Below are 23,563 nucleotides of genomic sequence, written 5' to 3'. Positions count from 1 at the left end.
CATTTTCACACCTTTTCCAAAAATATGCATTATTTATGAAGGACGCAAAGTAGGTCATTTTTGGCCATTTTTGGGGAAAAAGCATGGACTATAGCCCATGGTTTTGATGGATTTTGGACCATTGGCTTCATTTTTGGTTTGGTAATAACCACGGTAAGAAAAAAGACGATCGTGGTTATTTTAGCTTCATTTTTGGCTTGGAAATAACCACGGTAAGAAAAAAAGACGATCGTGGTTATTTTAGCTTCACTCTTGGCTTCCAAATAACTACGGTAAGACAAAATCCCAACTTGGTTATTTTAGCTTCATTTTTGGCTTCGAAATAACCAATCTGAAAGAAGAGCCGGGCTTGTTTATTTTAGCTTCATATCACCGATTTTGGACCATTTTCACACCTTTTCGAATGATTTGCATTATTCATGTAGGATGCAAAATAAGTCATTTTTACCCATTTTTGGGCAAAAAGCATGGACTATAGCCCATGGTTTTGATGGATTTTGGCTCATTTTCACACCTTTTCCAAAAATATGCATTATTTATGAAGGATGCAAAATAGCCCATGGTTTTGATGTATTTTGGGTCATTTTCACACCTTTTCCAAAACTATGCATTATTTATGAAGGATGCAAAATAGGTCATTTTTGGCCATTTTTGGGCAAAAAGCATGGACTATAGCCCATGGTTTTGATGGATTTTGGGTCATTTTCACACCTTTGCCAAAATTATGCATTATTCATGAAGGATGAAATATAGGTCATTTTTGGGCCAAAAGCATGGACTATAGCCCATGGTTTTGATGGATTTTGGGTCATTTTCACACCTTTGCCAAAAATATACATTTTTTATGAAGGATGCAAAATAGGTCATTTTTGGGCCAAAAGCATGGACTATAGCCTATGGATTTGATGGATTTTGGTTTATTTTCACACCTTTGCCAAAATTATGCATTATTTATAAAGGATGCAAAATAGGTCATTTTTGGCCATTTTTGGGCAAAAAGCATGGACTATAGTCCATGGTTTTGATCGATTTTGGGTCATTTTCACACGTTTTCCAAAATTATGCGTTTTTTATGAAGGATGTGAAATAGGTCATTTTTGGCCATTTTTATGATGGTTTTGTTTATTTGTACCGTTAACTGAAAATCTCACAAAGACGAAATAGAAAGCATTTACTTTTATTGGTGATTCACTCTCAATACATACGTGAAGGTACCATTAAGTACGATATTCCTGAAGATATAAGAGCTCACCACATATGGAGAGTCTGAAATCACCTATACATCCTAGTTTGGTCATAGTAACTAGATCTAAAGAAATATGAGCAAACGGCTGATGTAAATGACACTGTTGCTCATTGAGTTTCAGAACAACACACCAAGAAGTGTAAGCTAGTATTGCTAAGATCCTTAGCTACATTAATCTTCATCGACAAACTCAAATGGCTCTGGTGGTTCTGGCTCTTCTTCTTCTTCTTCAAGGCCAATAGTTGATGATGCTGTAAAATATGTAAATAACAGTTACAATATAATGAAGAAAACGAATTTGACAATAGATGGGTGGATAGAGGATGAATGGAAGGCATGAATGAATGGATGACAGAATAAATATTCTTTATGTACCTATGACAAGGTACCCTTGCCATCTTTTCAAAAACGTAAGTAATTACATTTTTCTTAACCATGCATCATTCTCTTGATTACTATATTTACTGAAAGAAACAATACTCAAGGGAATGGCACATGGTTTCTAATATCGACAATACAATGAATTGGGTCTATCTTGCTAGCATTACCTGGTAATGGTTCTATGAGGTCCTCTGGTTCATCTGATTTTGAATCTGTCATCATTATGATACCCCCGCTACTACACTACATTATCAGAACAACAAAGAAAGAGAAGTTTTATTAGGACTTGCTGTAATAAGAAATCAGACAAAGTATAACCAGCCACCAAAAATGTTACCCATGAAATCTGCTTCCTTTGGCGGCTCACACTTTCCAGGAAAAAAAAGTACTTTTGCATGGTACACGTTGTAATCAGAAGCAAATGAATTTTGCATGCCTAATACACAAGTGCAATTTTGTCAACCCATGAAATATGAATTAAACATAATTAAATGAAGTAAGAAAGTGATATCAATTTCATCGGTATATTCACTCAGAATCGAATGATGATCTTTGATGGTGGTTGGCTACCAAACGGTGATAGACAACTACCATCTTACCTGTTTCATTGGGAAGTATCGTATATCACTTGGCAGAGTAATAACTTTCAACTGGAAATGAAGAGTATTAATGAAATTATTGATTCAACATGTAAGAACAGGGGTTATAGTCATGGTGAATCAATGACTACACACCACTCTACTATCCTCTAACTACATTGAATGCAGAAGCTAGCCCATCTTTAAGAAAACAATTGATCCTCTCCAGAAGACAGGTCATTGTCATATGATCAACATGCAAGATGGAATCAATAAGCAGGTTTATAATATGGCAATTTCGCACACTTTTTGGTGGTCGATAACTTACGGTACGGACCACAAACCCAATTATTGTGTTCGCCTTGCCATATAAACATCTTATTGACCTCTCTTTACTCTCTCTGTATATGGAACCTCGTTTCCCCCACTTTTTCATGGCCCATTTGCTTTGCACTTGGTTATGTCTAAAACATTTGGCTGTAGTCATCAGTTGTCATGTTACCTGTGATGGAAGAGCTCGTGCAGGATTTTCCAGCAATTGAAAATCTGGTTCAGGTTCAGGTTTGTCTTCAACTTTCTCAGTCTTTCCCGTCTCATCCTTTTCACTTTTCTCTTTTTCACTTTTTTCAGTTGTAGATTCATCTGTTTCTTTCTCACTTTCTTTTGATTTTTCAGATTCTTTTCCATCTTTCATTACGACATCTTTTGACTGTAGAATAAATAAAAAATTAGTGCAAGCTCTGTGAAAGGTTTTGTGTTGAGAAGTGTGTGGAAATGAAAAGGCAGTCTTTGAAAATCTAAACCATTAATGTAGTATCATGTAATTCCCACCTTTTCTTCTCCACTTTCTGGCTTTCCTTTTTCTTTTCCCTCTGCTTCTTGGTCCTACAAAAGTGGAAGTAATTTGATTATAAGTGTCTGGATGCTTGCATAGATATTCCAATGTTTTGTTTTTTAAGAAAAGGAAAACAGAATAGTGAGTAGCATTTTTTAAATTGACTCTTGTGCAATTATTTTATTGCCTTGTTAGTAACACAAGTCATTCAGCAAACAAATACTTGTCTCACAGCCTCGGGGGGAGGGGGGGGCGTGTGGGGTTGGGTGGATCTCGGAAGGGGGGGGGGGGGGGAATGGATAATTTCTGGAGCTACACAATTGAATTTTGTTTTATCTTCATTTTCCAAAACTCTACAGATGTTACTTGATATCATTCCTCTTCTACTTGGTATAATTCTTTCTTAGCATGAATGCGCTCATACACTACAGGTCAAAACAGGGCACATAGCATTCTTGGCCTTTTATTTTTTAGTCCATGAATCTACTTGCACATGCAAGCTTAAGCCAAGGTCTATTGCTGCAATTCATGTTAATAGTTTTTTTACTTGTATCAAGGTAGCATGAACATATCAAAACTATGATATTTCATTCACAGCAAATCCAGCATTCTTACCACTTCCATCTTCTCTTCAGTAGCTTCCGACTTCTTGGCTCTCGCTTTAGCCTTTGCCGTCACAGACAGAACTGCTGTTGTTACCTGAAACATAGTACCTCGTAAATATGCAAGATCAAGCTTTATTCAGATGTCTACTAAATAAAATGCACAAGTTTCATACCTTTTCCTTTTCTTCTTTTTTTGGTGGTTTCAGCGGCTCTGGGTAGGCGTATGTGGATGGCTTGGCACCCGATCTGAATTTCATCTTTGGCATCTAAAAATGGTGGAGTTACAAAAAAGGAAATAAAAGTAAAAAACATAATTAATTGCAAACAATAATTAAAACATATTGGTTGAAGTTCAAAAAACAAAAAACTTTTCTCATCAAAAATAACCAATTTTAGCACAAAAGAGCTGTGCAAAAGAGGCAATCAATGCATAAAACAAATTCCTCTTAATACTATTCAATTGCATGTCAAAAACAGTCAATCAAAGCTCAGTTTTGTGGAAATCAAGGCACTTTTGAAAACAACCAATCAAAGAACATGTCCAAAAATATTCAATCAAGGCACAAGTTGTGCAAAACAGCCAATCAAAGTAGCTGTTCTACTTACCTTTAGATCAGAGTTAAGACCAATGATAGATGTTGGTGTGAAGGCAAGAGATAGGAAATGTGACAGAGGAAACCAGAACCAGTAATGTGTGAAGATGAGGACACCCACTACTGAACTCATGTGGGTGTGTCCAGCACGTGACTGCAGCGAGATGGTTACATTACGTCCACCTAAACAGAACAAAATGGACATTAAAAAAACATGCAGTGTGGGAATGGCTAACTCCCAGATTGAACCCTGAAACAACCTCTGGGCTGATCTAAGTCAAGAGCTAACTCACAGATTGAATCAAGGGAGAGACCTAATAAACACTACCTAAGGCATATATGTAATGCCAAGTGCAGAAATCAAACACCCTCATTCCCTTATCTTGTGAAATGATAATCAACCCTTACCAGCGTCAATAATGCCCTGCGCAAGTGTTGCACCAAACTTGGCCATCACATCTTCGTGTTTATCTGCAATGACTTTGGAATAGACCTCTCTAAACTTGGTAACCTTAGGGCAAGTGTGTTCTGTTTGTTGAATCAGAATCATTGCACTGGCTATCAATGCACCCTAGGGTAGGATTAATACGATGAGTATTCTATATGCATGTATGTACTAACAATAAACAAATATACTATAGATGGGTGCATGGATAGGTAGACGAACAAATGGATGGATGCATAGACAAACTGATGGACAGGCAGATAAGATGAATGGATATATGGGATAGCATGGACTTTGAAATTAAATTGGACGAAAGGATGGATGCATGGAGAATGGATGTATAGACGAACAGATGGATGGATGCATACACAAACTGATAGACAGGCAGATAAGATGAATGGGTATATGAGATAGTACAGACTGTGAAATATGGGGTGAAAGAATGGATGGATGGATGCACGTTCAAGAAAAGTAAAAATGAAAAGGTTAGGAGAATGGAGGAAAGTATAGAAAGGATTTTGGAAAATGAATGAACTGACCCAATGAATAAACGAGTCATCTTACCTGTCGCACATAATTTACAGGGTCGTTGCACATTGGTTCAATTAGATTTATTGCCTCCTTTAAAACAAAAACAAAAATCAAAATTAAAAAACATTTACAACCTTCTAGGATCCCAAACTTATAAACTAGTTCACATTTGCCAAACGTCATAATAAACCTCTTAACCTTGTGCACAATGTTTTTTCATTTCATATCAAGTGTCATCCTTTTGAGAGTAAGATTCTTTGTTTGAGTTGTATTTTAATACAAATAAAAACAAAATTAAAATATTCATGTATCTTCTCAAGTACAACTGTTAGACAAATACATGATACTCAAGGAAATGACATGTGGTTTGGAATGAAGGTAAAGACATCTATTATAGACAAGCTTTTATGAACACATACTTATAGCAGCAACAATATAACAAAGGCCTTGTGTGCCTATTGGCATGATGGGTTATGACGATGATGATGACAATGTGCTGCCCAACATTACCTTGAGACCAGTGCCGGCACAGGCAATCCCAAGAGCTAAAGCAGCTCCATATCGTACATGAGGGTTATAACTCTCTGACAGTAATGACACAACACTAGGGCACTGCTCTGGTGTTCTGAAAAAATGATATCAACAAAAAACGTTTTATTAAATAAATAACAATGCTTTATCATTGACAACCTTGATACAAAAATCTGATTTCCAAGATATTCACTCTATATAAAAGGAAGCCATTTAGTCTGGGCATAATATTTTCCTTGTCAAAGTTGAATCACATAAATACTGTACAATTACTGTGAATAGCTTTGTATTTTGTACCTGAATAGTAGGAATCCAAGTGACGTTACTGCAGCTCTTCTGACATCATCACTGACATCACTCACCTTGAAATAAAAATAAACAAAAACATGCTTTTAAAAATAAGAGCACTCATACATGTTACATGTTACAGCAGCGCTGAACATTGCTATCATCAGTATTAAATGCAACAGAATATCTAATGTGAATATAAACAGAACATGAAAATTGCAAAAAAGGTTTAAATTAGTAACGAGATGAAAATATCATTATAAACAAACTAGACATCAAAATAACCAAACAAAAACATATCCTTCCAAATATCATTCCATGAGGAGAAATTAGAGCTTCCAACCAACAGTAAATGCTGCAGAAAGCTACAACAATATACCTCAGACATTCTTAGGGCATCTTCCTCCATAAAGCAGATAATGAAAGATGTAACATACCCTTCTTAGACCCTGCCCACCCCTTGGAAATTCCATTCTTGCTCCAAGAGGGAGTTATTGAAATTTCTTAAGACCCTCATCAAACTTTGGAAATCCCCCCATCATGGGTGAAGGCATGGATAGTTTCTGAGTTTAACACCACTGATGATACGCAGATGTTAGGAGTAGATATGAACTCACAGCAACATGCAGAAGTCTTTTAATGGCTTTGTTGTTGCCTGTGCCACAGTAAGCCATGCCTACTGTATACATTGCACTGCGTCGAAGATTAGAGTCCTTGTCTTGTGCAAGGCTTTCTATTAATGCATCTGCTTCTTCCATTCTAGCATACATAACCTACATCACAAAAAGACATCAGAAATTAATTATATTAATTTTATCCATGTATCCTGAAACAATAGTTTGAGTGATCTAAGTCAGAACACAACTAACTCACAGATCAAACCCTAAAACAACATCTGGGCAGCTAGTCTAAGTAATGGCTATTGAATTGGAATCCAGTGTGTTGGGAGGTAAAGTAGAGAACCCAGAGAAAGGGCCCTTGAATCAAGGCCAGGAAGGACCCTTTACTCCCAAGTAATAGCAAGTCCAGGAATCAAAAGTCATAATGCATCAATGCAAATTTAGTAAATATTTCTTGCGTGAATGCCACCAGACTCAACTTACCAATGCAATACCCAAGGCTAAGCCTCTCAGGATCTTCTCATGTTGTGTCTCTTGGGCATACTGGAATAAGATGGTAGGATTCACCAGACATTATCATCAAATACATTGGTACGAGGTATTTTAGTATTCAAGTCTCATGCTAGCTGACATAAACACTGTTGCATTCATCCAAAATGGTGGCTTTAATATTCAGCTATAACCTACCCCAACCATGTCTTCAATAGCAGCGGCAGACTTGGATCCTAACATGACAAGTCCCATAGCTAGGCCAGCGGCTTCACCTAGTAAATGCAATATATATTAGGGAATAAAACAGTTAAAGTAAGTCATGTCACGGCAGCTATTGTTAGAAGCAAACAATAGATATTATCCCCTTTAATTTACAAGAAAAAAATTTCTTGCCATGTCACTCGTGGCACGAAACTGCACTTTTAATAGTAGTAGATAATACTTCATTAAGATTTTTAGATTTTAAATATAATTAAACAGTATTTACCAATTTTCCTAATGTTAATAGGGGTATGGGAGGTGAGGGGAGGTGTTTACTATATTATGGTCGCTACAGTACTTACCTGTGACTGCATCATCTTGATAAAGGTTGAACTTTAACTGTTCATATACATCTGAAACAAATGGGTTACTTTCAATATCTGTAACTAATGTCAATCAAACACACTGTGTTCCCATAAGTTATTCCCTTGAGTATAATTTCTCTGTTTAACAGCAATACTTGGGTGGATAGGTCTCATTAAAATGGAAAAGACTTACATGTAGAATTTTATTCTCAAAGGAATGACACATAGTCTGAAAGGGGAAATTACTATCAAGGCCACATGTCATTCCCTTGAGTGCTATTTCTTTGTTCACCAGTGATACATGAGTAAAAACATTAATATAAACATTAACATATCCACCTTGCTTAGCTGTACCCATAGCTGCTAAACCCAGACCAAGACATCCACCATGACGTACCATCTAAAGTTTGAAAGAAAAACGACATCAGTTTAACATTGGGTTTTGCATGAGGATATCTAGAGGAACTCTCAGATCAAGGGAGAGACCAAATGATTCGACTCAATACACTTCGTGATGTGATGCCCGGTACAGGAGTTGAACTACTAGCTGACAACTTACATCTGTTGTTGCTTCTTTTAGTTGTTGTAGAAGATACTCTGTTATTTTACTTCCATGGTTAGCGTGAATGAGACCTGGAGACACAAACAAAGTTTTTACCTACTTCTGGCACAACTGAATGGAGATATGGTTTATATATTATCATGTAACGAACGAACGAACAAACGAACGAACGAACGAACGAATGAACGAACGAACGCACGCACGAACGAACGAACGAACGAACGAACGAACGAACGAACGAACGAACGAACAAACAAACGAACGAACGGAAACTTTTCTTAGAGGGGATTACATGTGACACAGCTGATAAACTTGTGGTCCTCTGTTTTTAACATTTCTAAATGAGACAGGACAGCCATTTCACATGGTTATAGTAGCAAGTACCTACCTAAAGCGTAAAGTCCTCCACCCTCTTGGTAAGCACTACCCCCACTACCATCTTTGGGTAGATACGTAGACATTAACTTAAGAGCATCCTGTTCATGTCCCTATGAATAGAATTATCATAGTATTAGGGATAATTCTTTATTATTGGATATGCATGGAGAAAGTGGGGTGTCAATATATACTTTACCTTGTGTATGACACCCAGACTTCCTGTCGCAGCGAACTTAGCCCAATTTGTTGCTCTTGCCAACCACTCAAGATTATTTCTGTAAAAAAAAGAAAATACATAAGAAATCAGAGAATCCTTTAAAAAAACAAGTAGCTAGGAAGAGTTCATATTATATCATATACCTTAAGAATGTATCACTAGTTGTGCCGCAATGCATGAAAGAATTGGCAATAACAGTAGCCATATGGCAGACAGAGTTTCTTGCTGCATCCTGCAGAGTGTGATGAATACCATGGTGAATACAACAGTAAATAAGTAAATAAAAATGCAAGAAAGGATGGTATGCAACAAACTGTTTTTGTATTGAGACTTTGGAGCAGAAACTTGAGTAGAAGAGATGAATAGAAGACGAAGAGGGATGGAAGTAGAAGAGAGGTATGGGAAGGGAAGAACAGAAGATAGATGAGGAAAAGGAGGGAAGAGAGGTGGAAGAAAGGGAGTCTTCTTATTGAAATTTACAAATACAAGACTGAGATTCTTTTTCAAGGGAGGGAATGTTTTCAAGATTGCAAGTTTTCCGAATGCCTATTTATTATACTATTTACAACTCAAAATATTCTCATACCTTAGTATTTTTCAGTATTAGTAGATCAGCACGGTTATTCCTGATGAGAAACTCTAGTTGTAGTGCAATGGATGTATCACCACCCAAGATAGCCACAAGCTTGTTGACTTTGTCTTGAAGAATTTTATCAGTTTCACTCTGATGAACATAATGTTATTCAAAATGAGTCAGAAAAAAAGATTTTTAAGGTGGAAAGGAAATAAAGGCTATTTGTCTGGTTTCTTTTTCAGTTATTTTTCTGGGTTTTTGAGTTTTCATTCCTCCATAAGACCCAACATGCTAAATTCAAATTCTGTCTAAGACAGATTCATTCCCTGACTTTTGGGTTGTTACAATACTCCTATTTTGAGTTCACCTTTGCTCAGTCTTAGCGTCAATTGTGTACAAATGTCTTCTTTTCTTTTATTAAGTATAGTAAAGAATGTACTGTACATACAATACAAGCAGATTTTGGTTGAATGGCTGAATATTTATAACACACAACCGAGACTAAGGCTGACCAAAAAGAACTCTAAATGGGAGTATTTGAAGGTTTGAAGGCAAGTTGAAAGCCTTACCAATGGAGTCTCAAGTTTTGTGCTCTCTGTGGCGGGAGCATTTTTCTCTTTTTCCTTCTCGGTTTCTTCTGTTTCCATCGGTGCATCTCTGTAACAAGACCAAGCAGCAAAGAAAACAAAAAAAAAATCCATGTTAGGTGTTAACAAAAATATTCCTCCTGAATTCAAACATGTAATACACATACACATGTAATACAGGTGAAGAATGTACTCTCAAACGGAAAACATGATCAATGAACTTTATCATGGAATTTCTGAACTTAGGACAGAAGAACTGTAGCAGGAAAGATCACATTAAAACTGCAAAGTTTGAAGGAAGTATAAGTTGATGAAGCACGGGAGTAGGGTAAGGCAAAATTTAAACGGCATCCAGTTACTAAAAATAGCCCAACCAGGAATTTACATGGCACGGGCGTTACTATGGCACAGGCATTACATGGCACGGGTGTTACTATGGCACAGGCATTACATGGCACGGGCGTTACTATGGCACAGGCATTACATGGCATGGGCGTTACTATTTATGTTCTCTTGTTTAGACTGATTTCCTTCAAACTTCAAGCCAGTTTTACTGATTTAACATGCTCTTTTCAGCTATGGCAATTGACTCCCTGTTATAATAATTTTGAAATATCAGATAAAGCTCACTGATAAAGCAAATCTATTTATATCCACTATATAAAGTATGATCTTACCCTTCCTTGTCTGTGGTGCCATTTTTTATATCCACTATATAAAGTATGATCTTACCCTTCCTTGTCTGTGGTGCCATTTTTTATATCTACTATATAAAGTATGATCTTACCCTTCCGTGTCTGTGGTGCCATTTTTTATATCCACTATATAAAGTATGATCTTACCCTTCCTTGTCTGTGGTGCCATTCTTTTCAGTTGACATGCCAGTCGCAAATGGTACTGATGCTTGTAATGCACTGGATACAATGGACAAGAATTGCTGTGTGGCATTTTCGTACAGATCGAATGCTACTTGATATGCCATCAACGTCTGGTCCTTCTACATCAAGAAAGAAAGATAAAAAATAATTCATACTTCTTTGGAGAAGTGTCCATCTTAAAGTGGGATTACATTGAGGAATAGTTTTTGCAACTTGTCTTGCAACAGCATTGCGGAACAAGTATGAAAGAAAATTGCTCTGTGCAATTGTGCCTTTAGGGAAGCAATGCTAGTACAATACAGGGGGTTATAAGAGCAGGCATAGCTCATTTGGTTATAGTGCACTGCCAATGGAGCCAGAGCTCCATGGTTTGATCTCAGGATCTTCACATCTGTTTTGACTTCTCTCTAATCCTCATAGATTCAGCTTTGAATACTTTTAAAACAAAGCACTGATGGAGAAAGGGGGTAAAGTGCTCACAGTAGGATTCCTGGGATATCAGCCACGTAGCTGAAAGAACTACATGTACAGTACTGACGTTAAACTTAGTTAGTTCACTTTATATACCAAAAGGTTAGCTCATACATCATTAGATGTCATACAGGACAACAAGTCCATTGGAGTTCCATTATCTCTTTCAAAGCCCAGACATCTTGAACTTGAGGCTGGATCCCGTTGACTTGTAAGTCTAAAATATTTTATCCTAGATAACTTGCACCCCAACCTTTTCTCTGATCCCCAGGAACTTTGAACTAGTGGGACTCCAAAGTAATTGCTTTAATACTGCAAATAATTTACCTCATTATCTTTGATTAATTTTTCTAAAATATCAGCCACTCCTTGAGGATAATCTAAAAATATGAAACACTGGGGAAAAATGAAAAAAAAAAATTCAACAAAACATTATTTGGTTGATCATGCTGTATAAAATTCCTGGGTTTCAATCGGCGGATTTGAAATCTCATTAGGTGGTCAAATGGTCATTCAAATGGTGGTCAAACACTGACCACTATGTGCTGTCAGCCAAAAATAATTATCTCCCTGGGTTTCAATCAACTGATATATTAAGTCTTTGATCTCATTATTTAATAGACCATTTCACAGATCCTGCTGCTCAACCTCAGCCTCGTCCGCGTGTAATATATTCTTTAGAAATTGCCATCAACCCGTGAAATTTTTAAGTGTTTCAATTGTTTGTTGATGTGTAAATTCCTTTCATTACTGCGGACTGTAGTCAAATTCTGAAGAATAATTACACACTGATGAGGCTGAGGGTGTGTAATGGGATCCATGAAATGGCCTATTGCTTCAAATGATGATCAAACACTGACCACCATGTGTTGTCAACCAGAATGAATTTTATTGAAAACTTGCAATTTTGCTGATGAACAATCTGCATGAGGCAGGAATGATTTAATGAAATCAACCAATTGTGTTAATTAATAATATTGTTGTATTATTTTATTACCTGACAGACGCTAATATAATCTGGTGTTTTAAGGTTTAGATACAACTGGACTAGTACTCTTAGGATCTACAATTAATAAAGATAGATTAAGAATAATGAATAATAATAATAATAATAATAATAATAGTAATAATGCACACCCTTCCCCAATCATGTCAATCAAAATCTTTTGATGTTGCCATGCAGTCCTGCACTAACTTTTTATTAGCAAACTGCTAATATTTTTAGAGATATCTCACCTCATTTCTGAACTGTCTGCTTTGAACCAATGTCATACAGACTTTAAGACTGTACTTAAGCATTCCTGAGATGTCATCCTGTATTGGCAATAAATTCATATAATCTTAACACAAGACAATACGTACCATATGGGCCATAAGTTTTCAAGGAAAAATGCAAGTGTGATGCACAGGATACTACATATAGTATCCTACAGTACATCAAGGGGAAACATGGGTGGTGTGCATGCTAATGTGCGTCACCTCTCACCAATGAGACCCAGGTTCAAGTCCTGTCCGTTTCGGTGTCGTATGTGAGTTGAGTTGTTTGTTGGTTCTCTCCTGTGCTTCAAGGGTTTTCCTCAGGGCTATCTGTTTTTTTTCTCCCTCCACAAAAATCAACTCCTAAACCCTTATTCAATCTATTGGCTGCCTTATCAATTGGGTCAGAAAACCTGTTCGGCATTCAGCCATCCACCCAGGAGTGGTAAATTTATTAGATATGTTCATCTATAGATAGTTATAGATCGAACTTAACAGACTGATATCCACAATAACACACAGGTTGTTATTATGTACTTGTACTTACAGATTTTAAGATTGCTTGTTCAAATATGTCTAGTCTTCTAGTCTCAATTGCTATTCCCACAGCCTAGAACATTACAAGAAGTACCATATTTATGAACATTGTTTATATTTATTATTTGAAGAAGACAGTAATCAAGGGAGATGTAAGGGCAGCAAGCTCACTTGGCTCTCATCTCTAGGGACTTAGGTTTCATTCCCTCCCTCCACAAATTTTAATTCTTGCTAAATTCTAATTTGATCTGTAAGTTGGCCGTGCCTAGACTTCGATCATTCGAGATGATGTTTTAGGCTTGGATCTGTGAGTTATATCCATACCCTGACCTGTATCAGCCCAGAGGTTGTTTCAGGGTTGGCAAATTTGAAGATCAATCAATATTGATAAATAGTGAATATATTTTGTAGTAAGGGTAATGAATACCTGTTTGTACTTTCTGTCATCAAAACATCTTTTGAACATCCTATTCACAATGGATTCCAGTCGAGGATCTATATGGACCTTCTCATCTGGATTCTCTGCTTGCTTCTGCCGCAGTTGGGTATAGTGATCTATACACTTTGCTTTAATGGAAAACACAAGGGTATATTTTTACAATATTATACAATGAAATAAAATGCCTTTCCACTCTGGATCCCTTCTCTATAAAATATTGTAAGAAAATGCATGTGTTGTTTTCAATGATGATAATAATAATAATAACAATAATAATAATAATAATAATAATAATAATAATAATAACAACCCTGATAAAAAAACGATCAGCTGGACATAACAACAGCTGGTATAAACCGGTGATCAGCAATATGAAATCTTTGAAAATCTAAATAAAATCTATACTAAAATTCATGATTAAGAATCTAAAAGTATAAGTATAAGAAAGGAGAAAATAAAGTATAATATATAGACATATATACACTGAGACACGAAAACCCAGCACCCATAAAACATATACATATAATATTATATCCACTGCATACGAGGTACTGTATATGAGTTCTTACCAATCGTAGTTTCTATATATTCAGAGTGACCATTGACATCAAAAAGATCTCCTGCACCAAGGGCATATGTTAAGGAGTCCTCAAAAGCTCCAAGATGATAGTAAACCTGAGATGAAGCAATCATACATAAGTCATGTATAATACTGTACAATGTATGCTGCTCATTTGTAACTGTGTTAAAAGTTTACAGTCAAAATGGCTCAAGCTTACTCTCCTAGATTCCATTAATGGCTTCATTATTTGAATATTGAAATCTATTATTCTATCTGAGAATAGGAAGACTCAGGGCTCAAAATAATGACTGATTCAAAACTCGTATCCTTATTGGATTATGGTGTTTCTTATATGGAATAATCCAATCAGAATTTGAGTTTTGATTTGGTTATTATTTTGAATCCTGAGTCTTTGTCATAGTAAAAGGAGTGACTTTTGATCATATTCATATGAGAATATGTGGACCGCATAGCACTCATGAAATACAAGAAGGTATAGAAATATAGATAAGTTATAGTGCTTGGGAATGAGGTTATATGTTAATTTGCGCTTTATGAATATTTAACTTGTCGTTACGATGGAGAGTAGGTGCCTGGCAAAGCGGTAGGCGATGGCAACTAGCTGGCAAGAGGTAACCATGGCAACCAAGCCACGGGTCAACCTCGGCACCTGTCACACTGCTTACACAGTGGAAGTAAACTACTTACCTTGTCCAACCAGAGGAGGGTGGGCGGGGCAAAACCGCGATATGAAGGCAATGGCTAACAGCAACTCAGCTACAGCAACCACGAGGCCTTAGGCAGCAACTGCGCATGCGCAAGTCTCACACCGCTGGCCAGCACTCCACTCCCAGTTAACTTTGCTTAAATTTAACCACATTTAACTTGTCGTTACGATGGAGAGTAGGTGCCTGGCAAAGCGGTAGGCGATGGCAACTAGCTGGCAAGAGGTAACCATGGCAACCAAGCCACGGGTCAACCTCCATTACTCCTCTCCAAGCATTTAGTGTGGTGCTTGGAGTTGGTCGACCCGTGGCAGGAGCCATGGGACCGACTAACACCCAAAACTGCATCTCCAAGCACCAACAGTCGCTGCCTCTCCAGTTGTCACGCATGCAGACACAACATCCATAGGTAGTGTGGTGTACGCGACTAAACCCAGGTGGCAATGGCTAGCATGAGGGCAAAATTGACAATGTACAAATGGTGGCCAAGCTAAAAGGATACCACTTACCAAAACTAAGCAAGTTTACCAGAGGCACTAATGATTACTTGCTGAGGAGTTCTAATATACTGTTTATAGGCATCACTTTTCCAACGGCCCAAGACTTGGATTAAATGATCTGGTATACCCACTTGAGCTGCTGTAGTTGCGGCCCCAATACGGAAGCTATGGCTTGAAAAGTTACCAGCTACACCTGCTGATTGTAGAATAGCCCTGAGTCTGTCCGTGACCAGCTGCCTAGTCAGTGGCTGACCATCAGCCAGCAGGAAGAGTGGGCCTGGAAGATTACCACGATATGCTAAATAGTTCAGCACTGCTCTCACAGCACACAGGGATGATGATCCGCGACCAACATACACATGACAACCCTGACGAAACGGATCCGTTTTTGAGGCTTTAATGAACAGTCTTAAGCAAGAAGGAGACCCTGTAGAGTCCACGGTTATGTCCTGCACAGTCAGGTGTACATCTGGATCAAATTTTTTAAGCGAGGGGCAAGTAAATTCGGCTGAGCGAAGGAAACCAAAATAAGCCAATGAGCAGGCAGTCCAAAACATGCAGTCATTGAACGAAGATAGAACCAAGCCAGAGTGTACTACTCTCAGGACCTCTGGAGTAACAGGAAGTCTAGACGAAGAAGAGGCGACACCTTGGGTTCGCTTAATGCCTTTTGTCACTCTTTGGAGCCGCAAGCAGTTCTGAAGTGGATCATCGAAACCTTGTTCAATATGGAGGGGACGGACAGCTGACAGATAAACTTTTATAGAGGAATGACGCATCAACTCGGCCAGCATTGTCACAAATAAGCAGAGGGTCCATTCATCTGTGGGACATGGTGAGCCTGATGGGGATAAGCGGCCACTTGGTAGCAAAAGTTGACAAACTTCTCTTGGGCGGTAGAATAACAGCGACGGGTGGAATGCGCTAAACCCTCAGATAAACAGACCAAACACTGATTATTTAGAGAACCGATGTCAGAGAAGACAGAAGCTGAGCTGGGACCTCTGCTGGGTATAGGTTGGCGTTCGGGGCCAGAGAACGGAAGACCTGCATATTAAAACGAGAAAGAGCATCAGCTATCCCATTACGAATACCTGCCACATGTTCAGCTGAAAAGGAAAAGCCATGACGGGCTGCTGCAAACAGAAGGCTTCGGAGTAAAACCATGATCGAAGAGTCTCTGGAAGTCCTGCTATTTAAGATTGCTACCACAGCTTCGTTGTCCACCTTAAACAGAACACGCTGCTTTCTCCAACCGTGACCCCAGATATGCGCTGCCAGTACGACTGGAAATAACTCCTTGTAAGCAATGGAGAGGGAAGCTTGCCGAGGTAACCACCTGCCATTGAACCAATCAGAATCGAGGAAGGCACCATAACCCCGTGTTCCTGAGGCGTCTGACCCTACGCAAACCGTAGGTGGAGGCTGTAGTGAGGGGAGCAGGAAAAAACTTATCCCATTCCATTGATTGAAAAAATCCAGCCACCACTTCAGGTCTTTCTTGAATTCTGTATTCAGGCGGATGGGGTGATCGTCTTTTCGGAAGCAACAGAGTAGATCAATCATTCTCCGAAGAAAAGTGCGACCTGGCCAAACTACCTTAGAGGCATGATGGAGTACACCAATCAGCGACTGAAGTTGTTTCTTGTGGCACCATTTGTAAGAAGACCAAGTTCTCAACAGTTCCAGGGTAGCAGCAAATTTGTCGGCAGGGAGACGCAGAGTTTCGGCCATTGTGTCAATTTCAATCCCTAAAACTACTAGGCAGGTGGATGGCCCTACACACTTGTGTGGGTGTAGGGGCAGACCTAGGTCAGCGGTAATGGATGTAGCGATAGCTAAATTGTTAGCACATAAAGCTGAATTAGGAGGTCCAGCTAGTACGAAATCATCTAAATAGTGGCGGATGTCAGGTATCCCATAGTTAGACTGAAGAATCCACTCCACTGCATTGGCGATTGAGTTAAAGATGAAGGGGGCTGATCGCAAACCAAAGGGAAGGACAAGGTCAACAAAGTACTTTGACCTCCATCTCATGCCCAAAAGATGTCGGTCAGATGGGTGAACTGGGACATTTCTGAAAGCACTTTCGATGTCGAACTTAGCCAGCATAGCCCCCTTACCCAGTTTGGAACTCATCTTAACTATATCGTCAATTCTAATGTATTGCAGTGAGCACTCCTCAGGGTCGATGCCATCATTAACACTGTGGCCAAATGGGGAGGACAGGTCAAAAATAAGACGCCATTTTTCTGGTTGACCTTTCTTTGGAATCACGCCAAAACTGCTTACTTGAAGAGGAATAATGGGAGGGGATTCAAAGGGGCCAGCCACCCGCCCCAATCTAACTTCCTTGTCTAAATACGCATCCACGACTTGAGACTGCTGATATGCTGAAGCTTTGTTCTTCTTTGACGATTTCAACTTGACAGACGACTTAAAACCCAGTTGGAAACCATCTTTAATGCCATGCAGTATAAATTCTACCCATTGCCGATTGGGGTGATTCTGTAAGCCATGGGCGAATTTATCATAATTCAAAGAAGAAATTTCAGCAACTGAAGGGAGGGGAAGGCTGGTGCCTATGAAACAATGTATAAATAGATCAACAAATGCCCCCATAAATGATTAAGTCAACATTAAATGACGTACGTTAAGTTTGACGCACAATGTAGTGTCTAAGTGATATTCAACAAACTAGAACGAAAATTAAAATGGTGCTGTTCTCTGAACCTAATAACACAGCCTTGAGTCCAAAGTCACATGCTTAGTGGTATTTTCTGCGCTTGGCCTCGGACGGATTGACAGAGCGGGAACGTTCCAAATTTCTGGGCTTGATCGGCTCTGGGCATGCACTCTTGCGATGGTCCCCTTCGCAGCTACTGCAAGCATGGCGGAACCGACATTCGGGAGAAGGGGCAATGCACCGACCAGCATTCCAAGAGTGGCAAAGGACCCTTGAGGTCAAACTACCTTGGGCCTCCCTCCCCCCTGCTGTAGTTGAAGCAACCACTCGAGGGCGCACCTGGGCACCTGCAGTGTTAAAACTGTAAAGTTGGACATTCATTGTTGACCACGTTGTGCATTTCTCAGCAGCAGCATATTCTCGAAACTCCCGATCATAGTTCAGCCATGCACTGCCACTAAACTGTCGGTATGTGCGCAAGATAAGGAGCTTGTACTTGAGCAAATCGTCTTTGCGGTTGGGAAAAATTTTTCCGACGATTAAAGAATAAATGGTGAAAGCTTCCACCCAAGATGTAATATCTGAAATTTGCTTTTTGTTTTTCTTGGCGGTGTTACAAAGGATGAGGCGGCCATAGAAGTGCAGTTGTGGCTCTGGTTCTTGAGAGGAGATGTTTTCCGGCAGCAAGTCCTCAAGATGAACAATTTTCCGGCAAGAATTTGGGCCACCACTTTGTAGGGAACGGGAGAATAACCAGGACCCTCTACAAATGGCTGGTTAAGGGGGGGCGTGTTCCCCAGGAAATTTTCCGGCGCCGAAAATGACGAAGACGACGTCGCGGCACTTGGGACAGTTACGGGCCGAGGGAGAGTAAAAGGCGATACAAATGAAGGTACAGATAAGGCAGACGTACCTGAGCAAGATGGCGGAGGCAAATAAGCCAAAGACGCAGTTGATGAAGAAGGAGGCGACCCGGCCATGGATGTCCACGGCATAGATGAGCCAGTCTGGGCCAATTGGTTAGTACGGTTGGCCAGAGGCGTCGAAGAACCCTCGTTGTTCTCGGGCAAAGATCCAGAACCCGCCGATGACGAGGCAACGCCTGCCGCTAGTAAAGCCGAGTTGACCATGGCCGCCAAAGGTGCTTTTAAAGCTTCTACTACTGATGTAACCAACTCAGTAGACGGCGCAGTAGATGTAGGGACGCCATTACAAGCCGACTCAACCGAAACTGGAGGAGCCAGCGAAGAAGAACAAGAGGTAGGAACCATGCTGTCCAAGCTATTGCATGTGTTACGGGGCATTTTTTATCGACCAAACAATTAACACGAGGACAAGGAACAATGGAAAGACGATCGTAAATAGACGTCGAAACACTGGAAGAACCACTAACAATGAGGATTGAGAAAGGATGGCTTGAAAAAAGGCGTATAAACCAGAAGCAAAACCGCGATATGAAGGCAATGGCTAACAGCAACTCAGCTACAGCAACCACGAGGCCTTAGGCAGCAACTGCGCATGCGCAAGTCTCACACAGCTGGCCAGCACTCCACTCCCAGTTAACTTTGCTTAAATTTAACCACATTAAACATTATTATTATTATTATTAACTAAGTGATGGACTGACTGACTGACCTATGCCAATCATAATCCATTTAAAGCAACAATCTGTCATTATTGAATCTTTCTTCTTACCTTAGATGCCACCAGAGCTGATAACTTTCTGTGTTTAAATGTCTCATCTTCATATAATACCTCACTATCAACAATGCACATGGTTATTAAGTTATGAAAATGTATAATAAAAACCTTTAAGTCACAAAGATGGTCAATGATTGTATAGTGATTAGAGCAGTTTTCGTATGACCGTGAAAAGCTCACAGCACGAACACAGCCACGGCAAAGACCCAGCCAATCAAAAATCTAAAAAACATCATGGTCGCGGCAAGACACAAACTCTTCATCCCATCAAATGCACAAAACATGTCACAAACACAACACGACGCGGACATGGCACTGCTAGACCAATCACAATAAGCAAGAGAAAAGAAAGCCAATCAAATTTCTAGGAAGCATCTCGGTTGCGGCGCGGCACTGAACTTTTCACAGTCATACTAAATCTGCACTATATATCACAACTACTAGTAATCCACTGTTATCCAGATAAATATAATAATAGATATTCAACTGAACTAATATCTATTTGATAGGTAATACCTCCACATGATGAAAATATAATCATCAAAATCTCTTACTTACATCTTAGCAACTGATTCAGATATTTCTGCCCAGAAGTCATCCATAATGACATTCAGCTTGTCAAGAGCATAAACCTGCATTATAATCAACAGTTGAAAACAAACTAGTCTAAAATTCTGAATCAAATAGAACGAATTTAGTCACTTTGGACAACCCTGGACAATCTTGGGTTCAATCCTTCACTATCCAATCCTCTCTCTTACCTCATGTCAGTCACCACGAACAACAGTCTTACTGGAGACTACTCTCACCGAGACTATCACACATGACACTCATCATATAATTCTGGGTTAAAACTCTTCACTCTATTCAATCTTCTCTCTTACCTAATGACATTCACCACCAGCAACAGTCTTACTGGAGACTACTCTCACCGAGACTATCACACATGACACTCATCATATAATTCTGGGTTCAAACTCTTCACTATCCAATCCTCTCTCTTACCTAATGTCATTCATCACCACCAAGAGTCTTACTGGAGACTACTCTCACCCTGACTATCACACTGAACACTCATCAAAGATTCTTCATTTCAAACTCTTCATTCTATTCAATCCTCTCTCTTACCTGACGTCAGTCACCACCAACAACAGCCTTTCTAAAGACTACTTTCGCGTGCACTGACCATAAAACTCTCAAACCCTTCACTTTATCACTGAACTTCTTATTTGCCACATGAAAACAAGTCAGTCCCCTTGGAAAAGATTGGATTGGCACAAATCTTAAATGACCAGAAAACTGCATACCTTTAAGTCTGATTCTCCCTCCTCAAGAAGAGCTAGTATACCAGCTTAAAAAGAAAGACAGACAGCAAAGAATATCGTTAAGTTTTCTGTATAACTATTTACTTGGTAAAGAATAACGATAATTAGTTTAACGATGACTTAACATTAGATTTTGTTAAAGGAATGATGTATAACGTGATCAACATGAAGTGATCTTGAACTGTCAGAAATCAAAGTCACTTGAAAATCTTAAATTAAATAACTTATATAGAAAATATCTTATTAAGGCATGTTTATTTTTCAATAAATTGATGATTTTTTTCAAACAAATTAGATGAATCTAGCAGACAAGTACAAATGTCTTGAGTTTTTACACCAATTTTGCTTAGTCATTGAACGATTTTACTAAAACAGCACCCTTAACTACCCCAAATTTTCGCTTCAAATACCAAAGTAAAAAGAAAAAAAGTTACACATTGAATTCTTGAATACCTGCTGAAGTGAGATGTGTCTTCATGATGTTGTAAAGCCAATAAATAATCGGTTATTTCCAAGTTAAATCAGCCTCATGAAGGAAGAAAAAGCTTTTCTTTTGATTGTCTGCCGGGTAATGCTGCGAAACCTGGCCGCACTTACTCCAGCCTCGTCTCCATACACAAACACAGGGAGCCCAATGATAGTCTTGCTGTAAAATATATATATATATACCCCCGAATTTCTATCCATTCTTTTTTTATTTTTTATTTTTATTCTAAAAAAATTATACCAAGCAAAAATATAAGTATGTTAACAAAAGGATTTATTTCTATATATACATTTTTCATTTAATTTTTGAAGAGATTGTAACTTTGGGCTCCCTGTGTTAAAGTCAAAGCCAAGTCACTGAAAAATCACTGAAAAAATCTGTCGCGTCGGGAAATTTGAAAAATCTCATTTTGTTAACTTGTCAACTTTGGGCTCCCTGTGTTAAGTCAAAGCCAAATCACTGAAAAATCTCATTTTGTCAAGATGCCAAAGAAGCCAGATCACTGTAAAATATCATTTTGTCTATATGTCAACCCTGTGTAAGTCAAAGCCAAATTACTGAAAAATCTGCCGCATCGCGAATTTTAAATAGTAGAAAAATATCATTAAATAGGTTTCTTTAATATTATTGAAATTAGTGGTGAATAGGGCTACCTGACGTGGCGAGTAGTTCTCGCTCTCACAGAACTCTTATGGCAGTATTGTCAATTATAAGAGAATATGGGAATATCTTTCTCAGTTGCCTCAAGAGTGAGCTCCAAGCAACACCCAGTAACTTACTTTTGATTTGTCTATTGTGGGTAGTTGTGAAATACAAAAAAACTAAGGCTGCGTTCATAATGTATGGCAGGGGGGGCAGATGAAATTAAGGGGAGATCACGGGAAAATTTTGGTCGGAAAAATGGGGGGATGCACAATTTTAGGAAGAAGCTACAAGCCTTGCTTAGGGGGGATGGTATTTTTTGCATGACTTTAAGGGGGGTGTTAAGAATTATTCTGGACATTTCAAATTTTCACCTGCCCCCCCACCCCCCACCCACCCCTCTGCCATACATCATGAAGGCAGCCTAACCTAAAATAATTAGATTTACCACCCCCAAGGAGAACAGTTTCTTGAATTAGAATGTGTCTACTTTTATTTTTGTGTAGGGAAGAAAACCGGAGAACCCTGGCCGGAAAAAAAAACTTGCAAGCACATATTACGCATTGGTGAAAAAAGAGGCGTATTAGCATAGCACACCACCTGCGCTCTCTCTGGGCTTGACACACAAAGACCTCACTCAATCAATACTCGTCATCAGGTGAGTATCTTTTTAGCTACGAATCTGTAAGTGAAAAGGTCTTTACAAGTGTTACCTTCCTGTGTGTTAGAACACTGCACTTGTTTCCACAGTAACACAATGAATTTGACTTCCTTTTCTGCATGCAATCACCCCATGAATGCAATATATCCGTACTCGACTGAATGGGCAGTACAGTTTACTTATAAATTTACTTGTAATAGCACATTTGAACTTATTGAAAAAAAAGGAAAACAGTATATTAAACAATTTTTAACTTAGGCTATATATCGTTGAAGGTAGCTATTTACTAAATGTCTAGATTCAATTACTTTTGCCTCAGACTTCTTAGTGAAGGGCCACAAAATAAGCTTCCCGAAATTGACTAATTTCAAGAGGATATTAGCGGCAATTAAGATATTGAAATGAATACAATTTGACTGACGGGCATCTGGCAACTGGAGTTATATAACTGCTTCCAGAAACATATTTACCGCGCTCAAGTTTCCTCGTTGTTTCCCAGTTTAGCCACATGCGAAACATTGCTCCGTGCAGCAAATTTTGCTTCCAAAATATGTTTTTGCTGTGCGGCAGAAACATTTCATGTTTCCAAGACGCATGGAAACAATGTTTCTCGATGTTTCCTGACATTTTTGCCGCCTTAGGAAACATTTAGGGAAACATGTT

The 23,563-nt window shown here is 38.8% G+C and overlaps 1 protein-coding gene across 1 annotated transcript; it reads right to left on the bottom strand.

The window, feature by feature from the left end:
- Positions 1-1,161: 1,161 nt before the first annotated feature.
- LOC116295565 (26S proteasome non-ATPase regulatory subunit 1) lies at positions 1,162-21,708 on the bottom strand. The gene is made up of 34 exons (XM_089031525.1): positions 21,564-21,708; positions 21,093-21,136; positions 20,344-20,417; positions 19,780-19,843; positions 14,181-14,286; positions 13,600-13,739; positions 13,183-13,245; positions 12,615-12,692; positions 12,376-12,441; positions 11,706-11,774; positions 10,872-11,026; positions 10,012-10,099; positions 9,455-9,592; positions 9,012-9,100; positions 8,848-8,926; positions 8,662-8,761; positions 8,271-8,344; positions 8,051-8,111; positions 7,709-7,759; positions 7,341-7,417; positions 7,137-7,196; positions 6,651-6,806; positions 6,043-6,107; positions 5,725-5,839; positions 5,248-5,304; positions 4,647-4,809; positions 4,252-4,421; positions 3,819-3,911; positions 3,656-3,739; positions 3,037-3,090; positions 2,708-2,914; positions 2,227-2,277; positions 1,795-1,870; positions 1,162-1,497 (listed from the first exon to the last, which is right to left on the bottom strand). The coding sequence occupies exons 1-34, from the start codon at positions 21,586-21,588 to the stop codon at positions 1,418-1,420; spliced, it is 3,072 nt and encodes a 1,023-aa protein (XP_088887651.1). The 5' UTR covers positions 21,589-21,708; the 3' UTR covers positions 1,162-1,417.
- Between the last annotated feature and the right edge of the window lie 1,855 nt (positions 21,709-23,563).

The sequence above is a fragment of the Actinia tenebrosa genome, unplaced genomic scaffold, assembly GCF_029948245.1.
Source record: "Actinia tenebrosa isolate PJP-AT-01 unplaced genomic scaffold, QUT_ActTen_1.0 PGA_scaffold0__85_contigs__length_37466705, whole genome shotgun sequence".
Classification (NCBI taxonomy): domain Eukaryota; kingdom Metazoa; phylum Cnidaria; class Anthozoa; order Actiniaria; family Actiniidae; genus Actinia; species Actinia tenebrosa.
The sequence above is the reverse complement of the archived record's forward strand: the minus strand, read 5'-3'. Positions and strand labels throughout refer to the sequence as shown.